Below are 22,542 nucleotides of genomic sequence, written 5' to 3' on the forward strand. Positions count from 1 at the left end.
TGACCCCTTGAACGTTGTGCTCTTTTAAAGAATTATCTGTACGTGATCAAATTGACAATAGCAGCTCGAAAGGTTAAATGAGAAGCTTAGAGGGTAGTGAGTTTGTGTTAAAGATGGTGAAATAGTTTCGAAAAAGATATTGCAAGAGGTAGCACAACTTGAAGAATGTTACCGTTGTTGCTGAATCGTATGGGTAGAAATTGTTGAAGTGTTGTATATTTTGTTGCATATAATTTTCACCAAAAATAAATTTAAAAGAGAGGCTGATCCTTTTTCGACTTCTCTTAATGAATGTGGAAACCCTGGTGGGGTAGTGGTTATTACAGCTGCTAACCAAGAGGTCGGCAGTTCAAATCCACCAGGCAAGCACTCCTTGGAAACTCTGTGGGGCAGTTCTAGCCTGTCCTATAGAGTGGCTATGAGTTGGAATAAACTCAACAGCAGTGGGTTTGGTTTGGTGTGGTTAATGAATGTGAACACACTGAGAGATTAAATTACTTCCCGAACAAGCAAAGGGCTGCTGCTTTACAGAGTAGAGTGCCTGGCCCTGCTCATCTCATTATGCTGAAGCAATTTTTATTTCCATCTAAGCATTGATGTCTTTGGGAAATTCCCTGTTTAACATTTTATATTACATTTCATTAGGGCTCTTCTAAAACTGGCTTTTGGTTTGAATTACAAGGAAGGGAGTAAGTATAGGCTGATTAATTGGTAAGATATGTGCAGTATAATAAATTACTTAATATGGCTCTTTTAGCCGTGCATGGTCTGGTAACTCCCACAATGATTGGGTAGGACTATGCAGATTAGGTGCTTATGGCCTGCCAAAGGGACTGGACAGCCTGCTAATAATGCAAATAAGGTGCATGAAACCCTTGTGGGGGTGGGACCATACAAATAAAGGTGTATGGAACTCTAACAAGGCAATTGGTCAGTTTTGCCATTCTTCTGAGCTTAAAAGGAGCCAATCCCATAAGTGGGGAGAGGGACCTCACTACCATTAGGAAGGGGAACTAGGAGTGGATCAAGTACTTTGGATTTGGGGTCCGTGCACTGAGAACCTAGACCCAGGAGACAGAGAGCTATAACACTGAAGATGGCACAAGATGGCAGAGGCAGGAGGTGGTGGATGGTTGCAGTGGCTTGCCAACCCAGGGAGCAGGAATGCGAAGTGCCTTTAGACAGGAGGCTTGCCGATGAAGGGAGGTGCCTCTAGGCAGTTGTCTGCAGAGCTAAAGGGATATGCTGACCTGAGAGAGCTGAGGGCCTTCAAGCTGGTGGCATCCTGGTGGAGTGGGTTGCCTCCAGGCAGTTGTTGGCAGAGCTAAGGATCATTGTAACGCTTGACTGAGCAGGGCAGAGGCAGGACAGAAGCTGTCCTGATTAGAAAACTGTATCTTGACTTGTTGGTGTTACTTCCAAGTTAATCCTGAAAGGTCAGCAGTTTCAACTCACCAGTGGCTGAGTTCCTTCAGAGAAAAGCCCTGGCAATCTGTTCCCATAAAGATTATAGCCTAGGAAACCCTATGGGGCAGTTCTGCTATGTCATATAGGGTCACTATGAGTCAGAATTGACTCTGGCACACAGCAACAATAACAGCATCAGTGGCAAAGGCATGTTGTTGTTAGTTGCCTTCAAGTCTATTCTAGCTCATGGTAACCCAGCCTGTACAGAGTACAACTGCTCCATAAGGTTTTTCTGTTTTGTTATTTATTTTGCTTTTGTCATTCCATAAGGTTGTCATGGCTGTGACTTTTCGGGTGTTGATCACCAGGGCTGTCTTCCCAGGTGCCCCTGAGTGGGTTCAAACCGCCAACCTTTCGGCTGGTAATGAATCCCTTAATTATTTGTACCAGCCAGGGACTCCTTGGCCAAGCATAGAGACCGAGTATGTTGTATAATTTAGGTTGACTGAAGCAGAGTGTGTCTCTGGTAGAAGTAAGAGATGGGAAGCTGATGGGTGGTTTGTGTAAAAAATGTAGAAGTTCTGGAAGTGCGGTGAGCAGTGCTAAGTTTTTAGCAGGAAAGTGACATAGTAATAGTGGTTTTGTAGTAAGCGGTACTCTTGAGACATGTCCCTTGGGGAGTCCAAATAGAAGTTTCTTTAAGATTGACTCTACAATCAGTTCTTTCCCAACTAAAATATATTAATTCTGAAGCTTGGTAAATTTTTTAAGTTGTCATGTTCAAATAAGAATCCTCTAGCAATCGTATGTTTTGCTTTTGTTTTATTTTTGTTCATTTGTTCAACAAATTTTAATGAACATCTACTATGTGTCAGGTACTTTTTTATATGTGGGGTCACAACAATAAGAAAAGTTGATAAAAATCCCTGTCCTCGGAGAGCTTACATTTTAACTGTTATACGTATTTTCTAAATGTTCCATGAAATATTTTTGTGACAACAAAACAAAACAAAACACAAATACAGAGTGTTCATTTTGTTTTGTTTTAAGCCTCCCGCCATGAAAGTTTAGATTCTTGGAGGGATAGAGCCGGATGTGATTTTGGAATTCCCCTAATCCAGCGATTCTCAAATTACACTGCCCAGTTTTTTTTTTTTTAAATGGGGAATTGACATAAGGAGCTGACTTTTAATTTCATTTTTTTAAGCAATGACCATTAAAAGAGTACTTTCATTTACTATCACTGTTATTTATTTCAAGAGTGGTATTTTAACAAAAAGTAGGAAGCTTAAATTTCAAATAAAGGACGGTCCTTCAAGTTGAGTACTTTTAGCTTTATGAAACACTACGTGGTCTCCGTTGTTTTCATCCCATTGAGGATTGGTCTTGTCATGGATCAAATTATGTCCCCCAGAGATGTGTATCAACTTGGCTAGGCTGTGATTCCCAGTATTATGTGGTTGTCCACCATTTTGTGATCTGATATGATTTTCCTTTGTGTTGTAAATCCTGCCTCTAAGATGGTAATGAGGCAGGGTTCCAGGCAGTTATGTTAATGAGACAGGACTCAATCTGCAAAATTAGGTTGTGCTTTAAGTCAATTTCTCTTGAGATATGAAAGAGAGAAGCAAGCAGAGAGACCTCATACCACTAAGAAAGTAGTGCCTGGAGTAGAGCGCATCCTTTAGACCCGGGGTCCCTGCACTGAGAAGCTCCTAGAGCAGGGGAAGATTGATGATAAGAACCTTCCTCCAGAGGCGACAGAGAAAGCCCTCCACTGGAGCTGACATCCTGAATTCGGACTTCTAGCCTACTAGTCTGTGAATAAGGAAGACTGAAGAATTGATGACTTTGAATTATGGTGTTGGCAAAGAGTATTGAATACACCATGGACTGCCAAAAGAATGAACAAATCTGTCTTAAAGAAGTACAGCCAGAATGCTCCTTAGAAGCAAGGATGGTAAGACTCTGTGTCACGGATTGAATTGTGTCCCCAACGATATGTGTCAACTTGGTTAGGCCGTGATTCCCAGTACTGTGTGGTTGTCCTCCATTTTGTCATTTTCCTATGTGTTATAAATTATAATCTCTGCCTGTGGTTAAATAGGATTAGGGTGGAATGTAACACCCTTGCTCAGGTCACATCCCTGATCCAGTATAAAGGGAGTTTCCCTGGGGTGTGGCCTGCACCACCTTTTATCTTAAAAGAGATGAAAGGGAAGCAAGCAGAGAGTTCAGGACCTCATACCACCAAGATAGAAGCACTGGGAGCAGAGTGCGTCCTTTGGACCCAGGGTTCATACTCAGAGAAGCTCCTAGTCCAGGGAAGATTGATGAGAAAGACCTTCCTCCAGAGCTGACAGAGAGAGAAAGCCTTCCTCTGGAGCGGACGCCCTGAATTTGGATTTCTAGCCTCCTAAACTGTGAGAAAATTAATTTCTCTTTGTTAAAACCATCCACTTGTGGTATTTCTGTTACACCAGCAGTAGAAGACTAAGACACTCTGTCTCACATACTTTGGACATATTATCAGGAGACACCAGTCCCTGGAGAAGGACATCATGCTTGGTAAAATAGAAGGTCAGCTAAAAAAGGAAGATCCCCAATGAGATGGATTGACACAGTGGCTGCAACAATGGGCTCAAGCATAACACTGCACAGGACTGGGTACTGTTTTGTTCTGCTGTACACAGGGTCCCTGTGAGTCAGAACTGATTCAACGGCACCTAATAACAACAACAGACCGTGAGAGAATAAACTTCTGTTTGTTAAGGCCATCCACTTGTGGTATTTCAGTTATAGCAGCAAGTAAGACAGGACTCAACAGATCCTTGTTGGATTTTGGGAAGCATTGTTCTAGTCCTGCACCCTCATTTTACTGAGGAGCAAACTGAGTATCAGCTAACATGTGGTTAAAAAACAAAGCAAGATTAGTATAACCTGTGGAATGAGGGGCCTAGCCCTCAGAAACCATCCCTTTGGTGTAATTAGGTGGAGCAATCTATGGCTTAATGAAAGCTTTCAAGCATTGTTCTCAAATACGGAAGAGGAACCTTCTCCCCTTTGCTTCTTAGGAACCAGACATTCAAACATTTGGTTAAGGGTCTACCATGTGGATCTCCACCCCCAGGGTTTCTGATTTAGTAGGTCTGGGGTGAAGCCCAGGCAGATGTATTTTTTAAAAGCTCCATGGCTGATTCTGGTGTACGAGAGCCTGACACCACAACGCAGGAGCCACTGGGGGGGCAGGGACCACAGAAAGGCTTTTGCCCAATGAGCATTAGAGTGAGCCCCGTGAATTTTCTCTCTCACTCCTGCAGAATTGTGGGGTCAGGTGATAGTGAATTTGGATCTAGTTTCTTAATTGTATACTTTGAAGTAACTAGCCGAGATTTCCTTCCACGGGAGTCTATAAACCAAAAAGAACCCATTGCCATTGAGTCAGTTCCAACTATAGTGACCTTATAGGACAGAGTAGAACTGCTCCATAGGGTTTCCAAGGAGCGGCTGGTGGATTCACATTGCCGGCTTTTTGGTTAGCAGCTGAACTCTTAACCACTGCACCACCTAAATGCAAGGGTGGCGAGACTATGTCTCACATACTTTGCATATGTTATCAGGAGGGACTGGTCCCTGGAGAAGGACATCATGCTTGGTAAGTAGAGAGTCAGTGAAAAAGAGGAAGACGCTCAACGAGATAAATTGACACAGTGGCTGCAACAATGGGCTCAAGCATAGCAATGATGGTGAAGATGGTACAGGACTGGGCAGTGTGTCATTCTGTTGTTCATAGGGTCGCTATGAGTTGGAACCAACTTGAGGGCACCTAACAACAATCACCTCAGGAAGCATTTTTTTTCTTGATGTGATATAATGGAGTAGACCCCACCATAAGAGACCATGAGAGATACGTATTTTCGATCTGTAGCATGACCTGAGTGTTCAGTTTTCTTTGATCAAATTTATTACCTTAAGACATTTGAGGGAAAAAAGGGGGCAAGAAGCTCAGGTGTGAGATAATCTCGCCCCCATACTATGACGTAAAGGAAGCAGCTGGGGCGAGAACTACTACTAAACAAATGAATAAACTACAGAAAGAGGTAAGTGTAGTCCTCATGGCCTGATTCCACTCTTAAATTAGTCATTATTTTTCTGGACCCGACAAAAAATTTTAACAGTAGGGCATAGGATTAAACGAGGAATAGGAAACTGAGAGAAATAACTGAACTAGTTCAGTTAAAGGTAAGTAATTCCTTGCTGCCTCCTGAGATTAAGTCATTTTTGAGGCAGAAAAATAGATGAGATCTTTAAAATTCAGCTTTTGGAGTCTCTGATGTAGACCAAGGAGAAACAGAGATCGCCCACAGCCAACATGGATCAGTCTTCTGGGAGCTTTGTCTTTGTGGTTTAGTTCTGCCTACGCAGAGGTTGGAAGAGTTGGCTTGGGGTGAAGTTCTTTCTGATGCCTCCTCCCTGTGCCCCAGGGCCTGTGGGAGGACTTGTTCCAGTAATGTTCTTGCCAAGTGTTACTGATTGCCAGAGAAAGAGTAACCACCTTTCCATGGGTTGGTATGCAGGTCTCACCAACGAGGATTGAGGTGGAAGGGTTGATCACGGAGACAAAAGCCTTCTTAATCATTGATGTCACTGTGGCCTGTGCCAATGAGGCATGAATGAACATACTGATTTTCTTAAATCATGCACACAGTTGATGCCTTGTTTGTTGAAGTCATAACTTCATTGTAGTGGCCAGGACACATCACCCAGCACCCCTCATTTAGTATTTTTAAGGTTCAAGGATATTTGGGATATACATTAGGTGGCCAGCCTGGAGAGTTAAAACCAAAAACCAAATCCACTGGTGTCGAGTCGATTCTTACTCATAGTGACCCTATAGGACAGAACAGAACTGCCCCATAGAGTTTCCAAGGAGTGCCTTGTGGATTCGAACTGCCCATCTTTGCGTTAGCAGCCATAGCTCTTAACCGCTATGCCACCAGGGTTTCCCTGGAGAGTTAAGGGGTCTGAATTTGCCTTTGAAAAAAAATGAGTGCAATCTAGTTTTCCTTCTGAAGCCAACTCTTCTGCTAGGATACCCCTCAAGACAGTTTTAATCAGAGTCTTACCTAATCCAACTTTCTTTTTTTTTTTTTAAGTTAGAAATTTTACGAAGTGCGCAAGAGGAAATAAACATATGTGCACCAAAATATGTGTGTAAGGATGCACATTGCAGCTTGGGAGGATTTTCTCCCTAGCCTTACCAGTCCGAATATTTTCTTAAGCAAGTGGTTAGTTTTTACTTGTTGAAATCTTAATTACTGTTTGTGTTTTGTTTTTTACATTGGCTGCTAGAAAGCTGAGGGTCAGATTTGTGGTCTATTTCTAGTAAGTACGTAAGACTCCTCAGCATGGGCGAACCTCACTGTTTCATCTTGCTTGGACCCTCAAGAGTCATTTATATTTCCACTAGAGGCTTTTTCAAAGGGGCCATCTTTGGTGTTTATCCAGAATATTCCACAGTAAGTTTCCCAGGAATCCTATAAGACAGCTACTCAGATGGTCCTCTTGCCCTTTTCTGCTTGGTGGGCCCTCTTACCTCCATGCTTCTGTTCTCTTCTGCTCCCTCCCTCTGAGCCCTGTCCTACCTCCTGATTGGTGGCATTCCTGCTATGCACAACTCCCTGAAAAAAAAAAAAATGCTGCTGCATAAACTTCTGTATCTCATCCTATAAGGAAAAAAAAGGGGAGTTCTTAGCTATTGCTGGAGCCCTGGTGGTGCAGTGATTAAGAGCTTGGCTGCTAACCATAAGGTCAGCTGTTCAAATCTACCAGCCATTCATTTCTTGAAAACCCTATGGGGCAGTTCTACTCTGTCATATTGGGTTGCTGTGAGTCAGAATTGACTGGATGGCCACAGGTTGTCTTTTCCGGGTCTAGAATAGGAAAAAGGAAGTAACTGTAGAATGTACTCCATCATGACTTAGAACTCGGGGGTTTCTGGTTTGATGCTTGGTGTTCATTTCTTACAGGTTTGTTTGATGGTTTTAGTTTAACGTTCTTAAAGTATGTCTTTTTTTCCCTAGGTGAATGTTGGATGTGTACCCAAAAAGGTAGGATATTTATTTTTTTTCCATTTCCACTCCTCTTTCATATTTGGTAAATCACGATCAGAATAAGGATGTTTCCCTGTGTGATTCTTTCTACAAAAATGAAGTGAGAAGAACCCAACTAAAAATGGCTTAAACAAGACAGTGGTTTTGTTTACTGGTATTTTTTCATATCACTTATTAAGAAGCCTAGAGAGAGGCAATTCCTGTGATTGGCTCAACACTTAGGAATATCTGAAAGGACTCTGGATTTTCCTCACCTTTCCGTTCTGCCATATTAGGTCTGTAATCGACAGTAACCTCCCTCACAGCCACAGGAAGGTTCCAGGAGCAACAGGCAGGGTGTTCTCATCCACTAGTGTCTCTGCACGTTGGTTTAGGTCCTCCTGGCCAAGGTTGAGCTACCCCTACAGGGAAGGGGTGATAACCACAGAAATAGTAGCTTCCAGACACTAGCCGCGTCAGGCGTGCAAAAGGAAGTCATCCAGACATCACTACATGGTAAGTTCCCCTGGTGATAGACTTGCTGTAGTGGGCTCAGTGGAGGCATTAACCAGGGGTGGAACTCAGTCTCTGGTCTCAAACTGCTGATAGTCTGGAAGGAACAAAGATTGACAAGACATCTGTAATCAAGGTCTAAAAGAAAAGCGCTCTCCACATGCAAGGGATCACTTTCTTAAGGGGAAGGTCCAGCCAGGAAATAAAGTTTATACATAGCTGTCAGTCCAAGTGGCGCAGTGGTTAAGAGCTCAGGCTGCTAACCAAAGGGTCGGCAGTTCGAATCCTGCTTCTTGCAAACCCTGTGGGGCTGTTCTACTCTGTCCTGTATGGCTGCTATGAGTCGGAATTGACTGAACAGCAGCGGGTTTGGTTTTTGCTATCAGTCCAAGTGCTGATGTGACCAGGACACCAAGTGCTTGACCCCGACAGAAGGGTGCTCCTCCAGTGCCCGGCTGTGGTTTGTAACGCCCCAGAATCCTGCGGTGACTTTGGTCTCTCATCTGTTCTTGTGCATCTCGGAATCAGTTTTTCCAGGAAAAACAGAAATGTTTTTCTCCTGACAAGGTGTGTCAAGATCGTTGTGGGATTTTTGTTTCATTAGGGGTAGTTTTTGTTTTTAAACACAGAGATATTTTTCCCTATAAATTAAGCATGTATCATGTGACTTTGGGTGTTTCATACGACTCTAAGCTTGCATTTCTCAAGTCGTTTGAATGACATTTCAGGGTTTGGTATATGGATTACCTTTGTGGTAAGTTGTGATTAAATTTTTATGTACTTCGGTCCTAGTCCCCATCTTTGCTGTTCAGAAATTCAAATTTACTGGTTCTGTCAGTAGTAATCAGACAGAGTAGCGAGATGATTATCTAACACGGGAAAGAATTGTCTTATTTTTTAAAATGATAGATTCATTTATTACAGCAAATGAGGTTATATTTAGGCCTAGTAGTTAGGACTGGTCATCAGCACAGGACAGCTTTTTCTCAGTAAGGAGCTCCAGCCAGCAAACCAGGTTATTGAATGGAATCTTCTTAAGTATTTCCATTAAATTCTGTAGCCTCAAGAATTCTCTTTACCACAGTAGGAATTTTTGGCTCTAATACCTGTTGCGCACATCACATCAAACGAGCCTCTCATTCTTTACCCCTGACAAAGAAGAAGAATTGACTCTAATTTTCCAAAGCTGCTTCTTGCTTATATTTGCAAATAATTTTGCTCCTCATTTGAATGTACTTTCAAAACATGTTATAATCTCAAGCTTACAAACTTATGTAACCAAGATTACATTTTAAATTGACGGCTTTCTATTATCATCTAATATTGTAATCTTATCAGTGACGCACACCTGAGTTTAATTCCAGAAAGGTTTCTTGTAATCTGTTCCTTAAACCCACTCCGTATAGGTAAATTTTTTCTAATTTAGAAAAAGTTCTTTTTTTCCTTTGGGGAATTTTCTTGAATTGCTTTCTTTCGTTTTGGTCCCTGAGTTTGGAATCTATTGTATTTGAAGACATACAAATATATAAATTATGTAAATTAATTATAACATGATTTTATAATTAAACCAATATGATACCAAATATACCAAATTCAGTGTTAATAGGTGCTAAAAAAAATTTATTATTATTATTTTTTATCTTACCAAACCCCAGTGCCATCGAGTCGATTCCAACTCATAGCAACCCTACAGGACAGGGTAGAGCTGCCGCATAGTTTCCAGGAAGCGCCTGGCGAATTCGAACTGCCTACCCTTTGGTTAGCAGCCACAGCACTTAACCACTGTGCCACCAGGGTTTCTGGTGCTATCTTAAGGCCTTATTATTTTAAAATACTATCTGGGCTAATACTGAATAGTAGCCTTGATTTGTAATATGTCTTCCCATGTTGTTTCACTCTTTCCTTCTGTTCTGATCACATGTCATAGACATTTACTTTGTATGTCTATAAAAATTTCAAAGGAGCCCTGGTGACACAGTGTTTAAGCGCTTGGCTGCTAACTGAGAGGTCAGTGGATCAAACCCACTGGTGGCTCCTCAGGAGAAAAGATCTGGCAATCGGCTCCTATACAGTTTGCAGCCTTGGAAACTGTATGGGGCAGCTCTGCTCTGTTACATAGGGTCGCTATGAGTCAAAAGCAACTTGACGCATGCATGCACAGACGTGATTTCAAAGTGTTTTCACGTTCTGAGGATCAGTTGTTAGCTGTCTCTTATTTTGTAGAACAGAGTGAAGCCCAAGAGTAACTCCCCCTTCCAGAAGGGTAGAGTGAAGCGGCCGCAGAGAAGGAACCAGAACAATGGGTCTGCTGGCCCCTACCACCTTGATTAGGTCTGGCCCAAATACCCCAATCAGCTCATATAGAGCCACCCTCTCCAGAGGGTGTTCGATGCTATGACATCACACATAACACAAATTGGAAGTAAATAAATAAATAAGGCACCTCATAATGATACGAGTAAAGGGATGTCATAGCATAATTGAGTTAAGGATGCCAATTTCAATTTAGTTACCATGATGATCAGTTGGGATAAAAGACATGCGTTGAACCTTTGAGTTCCAAATATCTAATTACGTACACCCTTGCAAGAACATGTTCAGAGTTACTGAATACATAATAAAACCAAAAGAACCAAACCTGTTTTTGTTGAGTTGATTCCAACTCATAACGACCCTATAGGACAGAGTAGAATTGCCCCATAGGTTTCCAAGGAGCAGCTGGTGGATTCCAACTGCCGACCTTTGGGTTAGCAACTGAATTCTTAGCCACTGTGCCACCAGGGCTCTGAATACATAATAGGAATTCGTTATTTTAATGTTTTTTGTCCTCAACTATATCTGAAAGATGTCTTCAAATGACTGTACTATAAAGTTAGGATGTAACTCCATTACCTGGAACTGAAAGAGGGCGGGGCATAAATAAATCTAAAACTTAAAAAAAAGAATGTAAGTAATAATAAATTTTAGAGGAATATGAGGCTTATTCTGTTTTTGTAGCCTTTATAAACTACGTAATTTAATAGCAAAAATAATTTTCCCCAACATTTCAAAAGCCCCACTGTAAAATCTACTTGGTCATATTTCTGAATTTGCTCTTTTAAAATGTTTAGTTTTGTTTTTACTTTAAAGGTAATTATTTTCATATGCTATTATAGAGTTATCATTTCATTCATGACTTCTATCTTCCCTCAAACTCAGAGACTATTGGGTCCATTTTTACAGGTAATGTGGAACACAGCTGTCCACTCTGAATTTATGCATGATCATGTTGATTATGGCTTTCAGAGTTGTGACAGTAAATTCAATTGGAGGTAAGTGTTAAATGCCCAGAGGGTTTGATTTGCCCTTTTTTTTTTTTTTTTTTTTGCTTTCATAACTAAGTGAGCCATCCTTTTTGGAGCCATCAGATTTTCAAAAAAATTTTCAGCAAATTCATTTATTTATTCAACAAATATTTGTTGAGTACCACCATGTGCAAGGCTCTGGTGCCAAAGCAGCTCACCTGGCTTAGGTACCATGGATGCCAATCGAATATTCTTCACAGGGTGGAATAAGTGCTTCTACATGTGGGAAAGCAGATGGACATGAGGGAAGAGATGAATGTCCTCAGAGACGTTCACCCAGCGGGGTTCTTGGTGACAGTCTGTGGTTGTCTGCTGAGGGGTGTTCAGAGACAGATGGCTTAGTTATTGAGTGAAAGAGGAAGATCCTATTTCTCAGTGATGACTCAGGTTTCGTTGCAGCGTTATAAAAGAAAAACGGGACGCCTACGTGAGCCGCCTGAACACCATCTACCAGAACAACCTAACCAAGGTTTGTAAGCTGGCTTTTAAACTTTGAAAGGGAGCTCTTCACCCCTGGAGTGAGCTACCAAGTCTGGCCAGACTAGACCATAAACTTTTGGATGTATCTCTTATTGGGTATTATTATTATTTCTTTTGCTGTTAATGATTATGAAGTTAACCTGTCAGAGCAGAAGCCTCTGTCTTGGTAGGCTTCTTTTCTATGGGGAGTGGGTGGTGTGTGCCAGAGTCACATGACTGGGTCTTACCTGATGGCTGCATTTTGAGTAGGTCTGGCCCTCCACTTAGATTGAGAAATCAAACACGTAAAAGACTAACTTATGTACTAGTATACAAGCTCTTAGGAGCCCTGGTGGCGCAGTGGTTAAGTGCTTGGCTGTTAACTGAAAGGTTGGTAGTTCGAGTCCATTAGCCACTCCGTGAGAGAAAGATGTGGCAATCTGCTTCTGTAAAGACTACAGCCTTGGGAACCTTGTGGGGTAGTTCTGATCTGTCCTTAGGGTCACTATGAGTCAGAATCGGTTCGACTGCAATGGGTTTGGTTTGGTTTGGTTTTGGATGCCAGTTTATTAATTAAAATTAGGAGTGCTGTCTGGCTGAAAACCTGGCATTGCTCATTCGCTCAGAGCACCCTCATCCTTGGTGATTGGATCAACTCAGGAGACCAAATTATGGTTCAGAAGATTGTGTGAATGAAATCGGATTAAAATTTTTTTTTTAAAAATTGGGGCAAAGGTGTGTTTGCCTCCAGCACATACACATCCTTCACTGTCCTGAGGCCTTTTCTGCCTCAGTCCGTACATGTCGTACCATCTTCTGCCTGGACGACGCTGGGGACATTGACAAGGTGTGTATCATCCAGCTCTCCTTTTGCTTGACCACATACATCCCATCACGTTTCGCTTGCCTTTGTGGTCTCACTTTGCACTTTCTAAGATTTCAACATAGCTTAAGTCATGTTTAGATCAGTAGATACTTGACGATATTTGGGCACCGTAATCTCATTAGTAGCATGTTTATAAACCATTTTTTTGGGTGAATTACTTCTAAAGATGTTTAACCATGTATATCTCTATATTGACTTTTATCATTCATTGGGATTATTTTTTAAAGCGTGATATTTTCTGACCTTACTCCCCAGTTTGAGGGCCTGAAGTCCCCTGTACACTAAGAGGTTTTAAGACTCCCAGACATGAGCCTTAACATACCATTTGCTCTACTTAAACATCCAAACCAAAACCAAACCTGTTGCTGTGGAGTCAATTCTGACTCACAGCGACCCTACAGAACGGAGTAGAACTACCCCATAGGGTTTCCAAGGAGGAACTGGTGGGTTGGAACTGCTGAACTTTTGGTTCGCAGCCAAGCTCTTAACCACTGCGCCACCAGGGCTCCAAAACATCCGTACCAAATTAAAAAAAAAATTAAAAACTAGTATATTTCTGTCAAAGGATAGAAAAATACTGAGGAAACACCAAAACCAAAACCAAACTCACTGCCGTCGAGTTGATTCTGACTCATAGCAACGCTATAGAACAGAGTAGAACTGCCCCATAGAGTTTCCAAAGACTGCCTGGTGGATTTGAACTGCTGACCTCTTGGTTAGTAGCCATAGCACTTAACCACTACACCACCAGGGTTTCCCTGAGGAAACAGGATTTGTTAATATTCACAAATCCAAGTGTGTAGTAAAATTTAACTATGGCCTTTTTCTTTCTAGCATTTATAATATGGGGAAGGAGTTACTTAAAGTTGACCCAGAAATTCTTAGTAGGAGGCGAAACCTATCTAATATCCTGAGGAATGAAAATAAAAATCTAATCATTTCCTCCTCCAAATGGTTATTGGTATTACTGCCTCTCTACCCACCCCCTTTTTGTCTAGCACCCCAAAGAAATGGTTACATAGAGGCTTGTGAGCTTTGGTGTTGATCTTGGTTCAGCTTGATAAAGCTGGGCACCTGCAGGACCAGGCCTGGATTGTGGTGGCTGGAAAGGAGGAGATATTCGGAAACAAGCACATTCCCAAATTTTAAAACATTCCATTCTGTGGTCGTGCTTGCATGGTCTCATTATCCTTGTAAGGCGATTATATCATGGCGGGCAGAAGTTTGCCATCAGTCCTTGTCTTAGTCATCTTGTACTGCAATAACAAATGCCACAAGTGGGTGGCTTTAACAAAGAGAAATTTATTCTGTCACAGTTTAGGAGGCTTGAAGTCCAAATATAGGGTGCCAGCTCCAGGGGAAGGCTTTTTCTGTCTGTTGGCTCTGGAGGAAGGTTCTTGTTGTCAATCTTCCCATGGCCTAGGAGCTTCTCAGCACAAGGACCCCAGATCCAAAGGACAGGCTCCACTCCCTGTTCTTCTTTCTTGGTGGTATTAGGTCCCTCTCCTCTCTGATAGCTTCTCTCTTTTAGATACAACCTAATCCTGTAGATTGAGTCCTGCTTCATTAACATAACAGTCTCTAACCCTGCCTCATTAACATCATAGAGGTAGAATTTACAACACATAGGATAATCACATCACAAAATGGTGGACAACCGCACCATACTGAATCATGGCCTAGCCAAGTTGACACACATTTTGGGGGGATACGGTTCTCAGTCCCCAAATGAAGGCCCTGGTGCAGAGCAAATCATAGTCTGGGTTCTCAACATCTCCAGCACAGAACTTCACTGTCATGTAATTTTGTGATATTGTTCCCATTTTGCTCAAGAAAAACATTTCATTTTCCTCTCTTGGCCAGAGTCTGTGTTTCTCTCTTGCCTGTACTCCCTTCACCTTTGTCTTCGTGCCTTTCTCAGCATTCTGCCCGTCCTCTAGACCCCTCAGTTTGTTTTCGTTGTGAGTAAGGAAGACTTTCCCTTTTCCCTTCTTCTCTTGGGAACTGAGTTGTAATGTGCCATGTGGGAGTGACTTGCATATATTTTTTGGTCCCTTGGTTTTGGCCCAGCAGAGCACCATGATTTCTTTTTACTGTACACTTCAGCATCAAGTGGTAACTGCCTCACCTCGATACCAAGTACTAGGAATTCTGCAGGAATCTGAAACAACAGAGAGTTGTCTTGGTGCCAGCTAACCGAACATCAAAATCCTTGGTAGAGAAATAGAGCTAATAAGTTGCAGCAGGTGTTTTTATTTTAAGAACAAGGTAATATTTCCGTGGCTCCTTCTTCAGGCCCATATAGATATCATCCATGGCTATGGAACATTCACATGTGATCCCACGCCCACCGTCGAGGTCAATGGGAAAAAATACACCGCTCCTCACATCCTGATCGCCACAGGTGGCGTGCCCTCGCGTCCTCCTGAGAGCCAGATCCCCGGTGAGTCTTCCAAAGGCAAATACTGTCTGATAAGTCAGGAGGTTTTACCGTTTTAATAACTGTTGAGCCATTGGGGGAGGGGAACCCTCATGGCACAGTGATTAAGAGCTTCGCTGCTAACCAAAAGGTTGACAGTTTGAATCCACCAGCTGATCCTTGGAAACCCTATGGGGCAGTTCTACTCTGTCCTGTAGGCTCGCTATGAGTCAGAATAGACTCCATGGCAATGGGTTATAGGGGAGGGGTGTGAAACAAGGAACAGAGATAGACAACTCAAGGCTTTGAGTCTGGAATATTGGGGAAAGGTGGTCCCTTTAACCGAAGTGATAAGCTTGTAAGGGAGATGGTTCTGGACATAAAGTTAAGGTTCAGTTCTAAGTATATTAAGTTTGAAGCAAAGTAGAATGGTATAGCAGGCCAGTTAGAAATACAGAAGTGGAATTTGGGGAAAAGGTCAGAACTGGAACTACCCATTTGGAAGTCCTTCACGTGGAGGTAAGAGTCGTTTGAAATGAAGAAAGCAGAGAGAAGAGGACCAAGGCTGAGCTGAGGGGCTCATGCCTACATTTGTGGGTGGTAGAGAGAGTGAAGCAGAGCCAGCAAGAGTATTCATGAGAGCTGAGAAGATCTTAGTTCTTTGGAGGAATTACAAAGTTATTTAGTTATCACTCTCCTATTTCTGGAGAGAAAATAAAGAACGTTGACTCAGGGAAGACTTATTTGGCAGCTCCCCCAAGTAGAGACTTCAAGAAAACTTGTCAAAACAGGGTATGTTGGTGGAGAAAGTGATTGGCTCTTGCATAAAATGTGATTATTTTACAAGAGAAAGCACAAACGTGTGATCCGTGGCATTTTCCTGCTCAGGTGCCAGCCTAGGAATAACCAGCGATGGGTTTTTTCAGCTGGAAGAATTGCCTAGGTAAGCTGGTTTCCTTCCCGCACTTCAGTGATTCATTCTTCTTCCATCTCTCCTGCTGACATTTTTCCTACTGCCACCTCTCAGCTATTAAATTTAGGCATTTCCGAATTCTGTCCTCCTACCTCTTCTCTAAGGAGCCCTAGGGCTCAGTAATTGAGCACTCAGCTGCTAACTGAAAGGTTGAAGGTTTGAACCCACCAGCCGCTCTGTGGGAGAAAGATGTGACAGTCTGCTTCTGTAAAGATTACAGCCTTGGATACCCTTATGGGGCAGTTTTACTCTGTCCTGTAGGGTCACTGTGAGTCGGAATTGACTCGGCAGTGTACACCAACAACAACCCCTTCTTTATTTGGGTATCTCATCCACTGGAACCACTCAGTAGATGACTGAAACCTTTAATGCTTTTGATCAGAGACCGTTGCAGAAGTTTTAGATTCAGAATCAAATACTGGGTGACTTCAAAAAATAAAGGGTGCAGCCCACCAGGTGAAATCAGCCGGGGCTTCCAAGTACAAAAACAAAACCATGTTTCAAAACTGCCTTCTTTCTTCAGCTTGATACAGCATCAGTTGGTCACGTGTCTAAAATAATGTTGATTCTGGTTTTTAAAGCGGCTAGTGCAGAGGGGACTCCGTAAATGACGACTCTGTCAGGGTCACAGAAATACGTTTTCTGAAATTGTTCTTTGTGTTAGAATAGCCCCAGGAAACCTCTGTCATGGATTTGGGTATATAGATGGAAAAAAGATAACGAAGAAGATTGTTTCTGGAATTTGAGCCTGTTACAAATTACAGGCTTTCTAGGTTAGGGGGATCCACCCTTCATGGTAAGAGATGACACCTAGGGACAGGAGGAGGTATCCTGTGGGCCCGGAGACTGGCCTTTATTTCCTTCTGTGCAGCGCTCACTCTGTAGTCAAGGTTGCTCAACTCTGCTGCTCCCTCGGTGTGTGTTGCCAATCCAGTTTGAGGTCTTGATCCTTTGCTTTTACAAAGGCTTTCCTGGAGGCTGACTAATGAGCCACGCTCAGATCTTTACTTTAATTCACCTGGAGCCACAGACAGTTAACAAGGGGCAAGTGAGGGCTGCTTTGCAGTTCCACAGCTCCTTTGAAAATGTCCCCTGAAGATACTCAGATCAGGTGGGCTTCTGAGTCAGTCTTCTGACTTGGAAGAGTTTTGAGAAAAACTGGTCGTCTTCTCAAATTTGCTGTGAGGGCATGGAAATTTGTGTCAGAGGACAGGCTTCCTTCCTTCACGATCCACCCTGAATGGTTTGGTTTTAGGGTTGAATGATAGGAACATGTGAAAATGTGTCTGGAAATGTGGTCGTGACTCATCGTATTTAGGTGATATGATTTAATCTAGATTTGTCCTCCAGGAAGCTTCATTATAAATATCTGTTTATTATATGGAGCCCTGGTGATGCAGTGGTTAAGAGCTCAGCTGCTAACCGAAGGATGGCAGTTCAGATTCACCAGCTGCTCCTTGGAAACTCTATGGGGCAGTTCTGCTCTGTCCTATAGGGTTGCTATGAGTTGAAATCGACTCTTATGCAATGGGTTTGGGTTTGGTTTTTCCATTGTTACAATGTTTGTGACTAAGTAAATGATCAGGGAAAGAATAAATTCTGTAGGCAAAGTGTCATGTGCTGTGGGCTGTATAATTCCGTTTTTACCCTCAGAAGTCCAGATAGAGGTTGAACCCTGTGGAATGGCTGTAGCCAAAGTAGTTCTGAGTCCCACAGTGAGGTAGCAGAGGCGCCTTGGGGATTCAGAGGAACAAAAGATCATTTCCAGTGAATACTTTAGTGATAAGTGGGGAAGAAAGGTGCTGCTGGGAGCTGAGAGGGAAACGTTAAGTTCCTTGCAGTTCTCTGAAGAAGCCGGGTTCTTTCGCACGTGTTTCTTGTATGTTCCCTCTGCTTGGACTGTATCCCCCAGCTCCAGCAAGACCTGACTACTGACCTCTGTGCCTCAACAGTCTTCAGGGTATGTTTCTCCCCTTTAATGTGTCTCAAGGACAGGGCCCATTACCCACCCCATCTAGCTCAATGCTTTGCACAGAGTAGCATTTAAATAAAAACGTTTAGGGGAAGAAAAGTAAGATGGGTAGAGGTAGAAGAAGGAGGGGAAGAACCAAAAAAGGGAAAGAGGTCAGCATCTAACAGGAGAGAGGGAGATGGAAATGGAAAAAGAGCTGTTTCATAGGTTCTGAACTATCTAGAGGAGCCCCGGTGGTGCAGTGGTCTTTTCATACCCAGGGTTGTAGGACAAGAGGGCCATGACTTCTAACGTGTAGCCATTTGGGTTCATGCTTCATCTTCCATTCAAACTATAAACCTTCTGAGGTCAGAGATTTGCAACACAGACTCCTTCCCTGTTGAAAAAGCCAGATGCCATCGAGTTGATCCCAACTTATGGTGACCCCATGTATATTGGAAGATATCCTTTGTTCTCCCCCTGATTGTTTCCTTCTTACACAAATGTTGTAACAATAGTAAAGGACCATGTTTGAAGCTTTAGAAGATTCCAGAAGCTTCAGCTGAGGGGCATTTATTTTCCCTCACAGCATGGCTGTAAACATTTTTGCACTAGCACCAAGGTCTGAGCTCCTTCACCATTGATTCAGACCTTTGTCCAAGCCTTTATCTAGTTTTTAAGATTCTTTCTTAGACCAGATTCAGGTACTTTAGTTTTACTGCAGGTCTGTATTACAAACTAAAATGGCTTGCTTAAATCGGCCTTTAATCATATTTCAAGGATTAACGGAATTGAATAATAATCCAGGAGAAACACTGAGCAGAGAAGAAAAATGATGGTGAGAAACGTGGCCCTGATTATAGTTGTAGGTGAGAGATCATTGCATACAGAATCATCTCTAGTTTCAAAGGTTTTTTGTTTGTTTCCCCTCTGAAGAAATGAAGCTAACGGACTTTTAAAGCAGCTAGAAATACATATTCCCTTCTTCCACAAAGGGGCCCTGGTAGCAGAGTGGTTAAGAGCTTGGCTGCTGACCAAAAAGTTGAAAGTTCAAATCTACCACCTGCTCCTTGGAAACCCTATGGGGCAGGTCTGCTCTGTTCTGTAGGGTTGCCATGAGTCAGAATCGACTCGACGGCAACGGGTTTTCTTCCACAAGGGAGCATTTTTTGCTTAAAATTGGATCTTGGAACAGAAAAAGGGCATTAACCTCCCTGCTCTCCTGGTAGGCGCAGTGTCATCGTTGGTGCGGGTTACATTGCTGTGGAGATCGCCGGAATTCTCTCGGCTCTGGGTTCTAAGACATCACTAATGATACGGCACGATAAGGTAAATTCTATCCTTTTCCCTTCCCTTTCCTTGATGTTAGTTTCTTAACAAAATCGACATTGAGAATTTTCTCTTATATCGCCATTAAATGGTAGGGTGCAAAGCATATATGTGGATGGAGGTCACTTGGTCTTTTCCATGTGGGGCTGCGTCCACGTGATCTGAGTTAGGCCTTGTAGTCCCTCTCAGCCGCCAGCTGCCACATGACTCCAATGATTTTGATTTGATCAAACTGGCCGGTATTTTCATGGTGAAATGGTCAGTAGTCATCAGATCAGATGCCTTAATAAGGAGGCACGTAGGCTTAAATACAAATACTAGTTAAACAGACTGACAGGCTAATTTTTTATTCAGGGAATCAATTTCATATGACCAGGTAGTTAACAGTCAGAAAAATTCAATAAAATGGTTTTTCATTAAAAGGAAACTTAGAGATCTGCTTAAACTGCATTTTATAGATGAAGCAATTAAGACCAAGGGAGGTTTATGACTGCTAATGAGCGTCAACACTGGGAGTCAGTTAAGGTCTCAGAAAGCCAGGCCATCGTCTTTGTGCTGAAGTGCAGCCTCCAGGTGGAGTCGTTCTTGGTGAAGTATTGCTCTAATGTGGTTGGGGTACAACGTCAAAGCTTTCAGATTGGCTAGGGGGCAGTAACAAGAGTGCTGGTTCAAGAATCTGGGTCCTTTTCTGCCCACAAATAAAGATGAGAAGGCAGGAAGGAGTAGAAGATCAGGATGAAAGAAAATGGGGAACCCAGAACGGAAATGGGGAGAGTGCTGTCACATTGTGGGAAATGAAACCAAGGTTGTGAAAACACTTTGTGTACAAACTATCGAATGGGAAACTAATTTGCTCTGTAAACTTTCCCCTAAAGCACAGTAAGGGAAAAAAAAAAAAAAAAACCTCCTGGGTCCCATTGCTGGCTGTCCTTAACAAGCATATGACTTGGGCAAGTCACCTAATGCCTTTCGGTCCTCGTTCCACAGGGAAGGGATTTCTCAGACCTCTGACCATTCAAATGCTATGATCCTAATTCTTGATATTCGAGTTTATGGAGAGAAAGGAGGGATGGGGTAATGCCAGTCAGTGCATAATTCGGGGAACTTTCTCTTTGGCTTTGAAACTTGTCGTGTAATTAACCCCCAGGAGATTTATGTCCTGAATAATGTTTTTCACAGGTAAATTATTCTGCATTGCTGGAATAGATCCAACAGATTGGAAAAAAAGAGAAAAGGCAGAGAGATGGCCAGCCGGGATTTAATAAATGAATAAGTAAATAAAAAACAAACTGCAGTAGTTTATCTGTAGAGAATTCCTCCATTTGAAAAAGTGGCTTGTTTTCAGAGAAACTCATCCATGGGCTTCCTTCCCTCTTCTCTCAGTGCTTCAGGCACATTCTCCCTCTTCTTCCAGTTACCAGTTGCCAATCTGACACAAAGGGTCCTTGTCTTTTCCGGAGTAAGAATACGTGTGAGAGACAAACTTTATAGACAGCAAACTTTATTTTGCTTGAGTCAAGCAAAAGGAATCAGCAAGGATCTAAGCCTCTCCAAAAGACTGACTGGAACCGGGAAGCAAGGCTAGAGCTTATATGGGTTCAGTGGAGACAATAATGAATATTTAGTGGGCTTCTTTCAAGGGGCGGGTACTTCTCAGAATGGCGGTGCATGTTAATTAGGTTGCCTGAGTGCCCGGAATCCAAGATAGAACCCACTGATATTCAAGATGGACTCCTTTTAGCAACCCTTGGCATCACTTATTATGGGATATAGTGCAAGCCCACTTATCTTTGGCACGATATCACCACCTTTGGAGGGCTAAGGAAGGTTAAAACAGCTGTCACACTTTGTTCTTCTGTGTGCGCAGGAGCCTGTAAAGGGGGAAGGGACTAGAAAAAAACACTAAAAAGGAGATAGTAATTGTTTCAGCCTTATCTCATGTTGACAGGGTGTGGTTCTTGTTTACCCAACTTTTAGATGGTAATAACCTTTTAACAGCTCTTTTGTTCTGTCAGCCCAGTTAACGCTATCTATCTCACCCCTGGCCTGGTATAACTCATGACCTACCATGCTAAACCTGGGGGGGTGCGGTATGTGTGAACATATGTGATCGCAAATACCTAAAGCTAAGCTAAAGAGAGGGAATACTAAAGGGGGAAGAGAATTTCTGCTCCCTAGACCAAAAATGTATGTATATATTTATTTTTTTTTAGTCTTACTGGGTTTTTATGGGTAGTCTTACTGGGAAGGGGAGGAACACGATGATGATAGTAGAGGCCTGAAAGTTGACTGTTCATCACTCTAAAATAGGTGTTGGTACCCTTTTAACTCAGTACTGAAGTCACTCATGAGGATCACCCTTCAGCCAAAGGTTAGACAGACCTATAAACAAACAGTAACACACGTAGTTCAACCTTGTGTACGAGACTAAATGGGCCCACCAGCCAAGGGGAAAGGATGAAAAGGCAGGAGGGGACAGGAATGCTGGATGAACGGAAATGGGGAATCCAGTCGAGAAGGGGAGAGTGTGGACACGTCACGGGGTTGGCAACCAATGTCACCAAACAGTATGTTCATTGTTCAGTAAGAAATTAATTTGCTCTGTAAACTTTCCCTTAAAGCACGATAAAAAATTAAATTAGGAGTTGGTGACGTCCAATGGAATTCTGACATTGGTGGCAACTCTAAGAAAAGGTTTATTAAAATTCAGCTCAGGATGTGACCGTCGATGAAGGAGGGATAAGAGCGAGCCTTTAATCAAGTTTTCTTCTGTTTTCTACCACCCTTCCCTCTGCTGCCCATGTCTGTATACAGGTACTTAGAACTTTTGATTCAATAATCAGTTCAAACTGCACCGACGAGCTGGAGAACGCAGGCATCGAGGTCCTCAGGCACTCCCAGGTATGAGGCCACACCTGTTACAGCCCTCGCTCACCTCTCTTGTGAAGCCCACTTCTAGCTTACGCTTCGCCCAGTTAGCTTTATTAACACAGACACTGTGGTTACTCCAGTCCATTTAGTCCCTTCTAGAATACTATCAGTTATTCTTTTTCCTAAGAAACTGTATTTCACAGTAACGTATTCATGAAGCCAAAGTAGAAAAGATCAGAAATCTAGGATTTGAATTTAGAACTCAAGCTTTGATCATCGTGCTCGAGTGTCTTATTGA

The 22,542-nt window shown here is 42.6% G+C and overlaps 1 protein-coding gene across 1 annotated transcript in view; it reads left to right on the forward strand.

Annotated features, from left to right (window-relative positions):
- GSR (glutathione-disulfide reductase) overlaps positions 1-22,542 on the forward strand; it is a 35,420-nt gene that overhangs the window by 1,725 nt on the left and 11,153 nt on the right. The window contains exons 2-8 of the mRNA XM_010592473.3: positions 7,491-7,517; positions 11,235-11,323; positions 11,756-11,825; positions 14,997-15,144; positions 16,009-16,063; positions 19,274-19,373; positions 22,188-22,274. Coding sequence (XP_010590775.3) covers positions 7,491-7,517; positions 11,235-11,323; positions 11,756-11,825; positions 14,997-15,144; positions 16,009-16,063; positions 19,274-19,373; positions 22,188-22,274 — 576 coding nt within the window. The remainder of the gene's footprint in view (positions 1-7,490; positions 7,518-11,234; positions 11,324-11,755; positions 11,826-14,996; positions 15,145-16,008; positions 16,064-19,273; positions 19,374-22,187; positions 22,275-22,542) is intronic.

This window comes from Loxodonta africana, chromosome 19 (assembly GCF_030014295.1).
Source record: "Loxodonta africana isolate mLoxAfr1 chromosome 19, mLoxAfr1.hap2, whole genome shotgun sequence".
Lineage (NCBI taxonomy): Eukaryota > Metazoa > Chordata > Mammalia > Proboscidea > Elephantidae > Loxodonta > Loxodonta africana.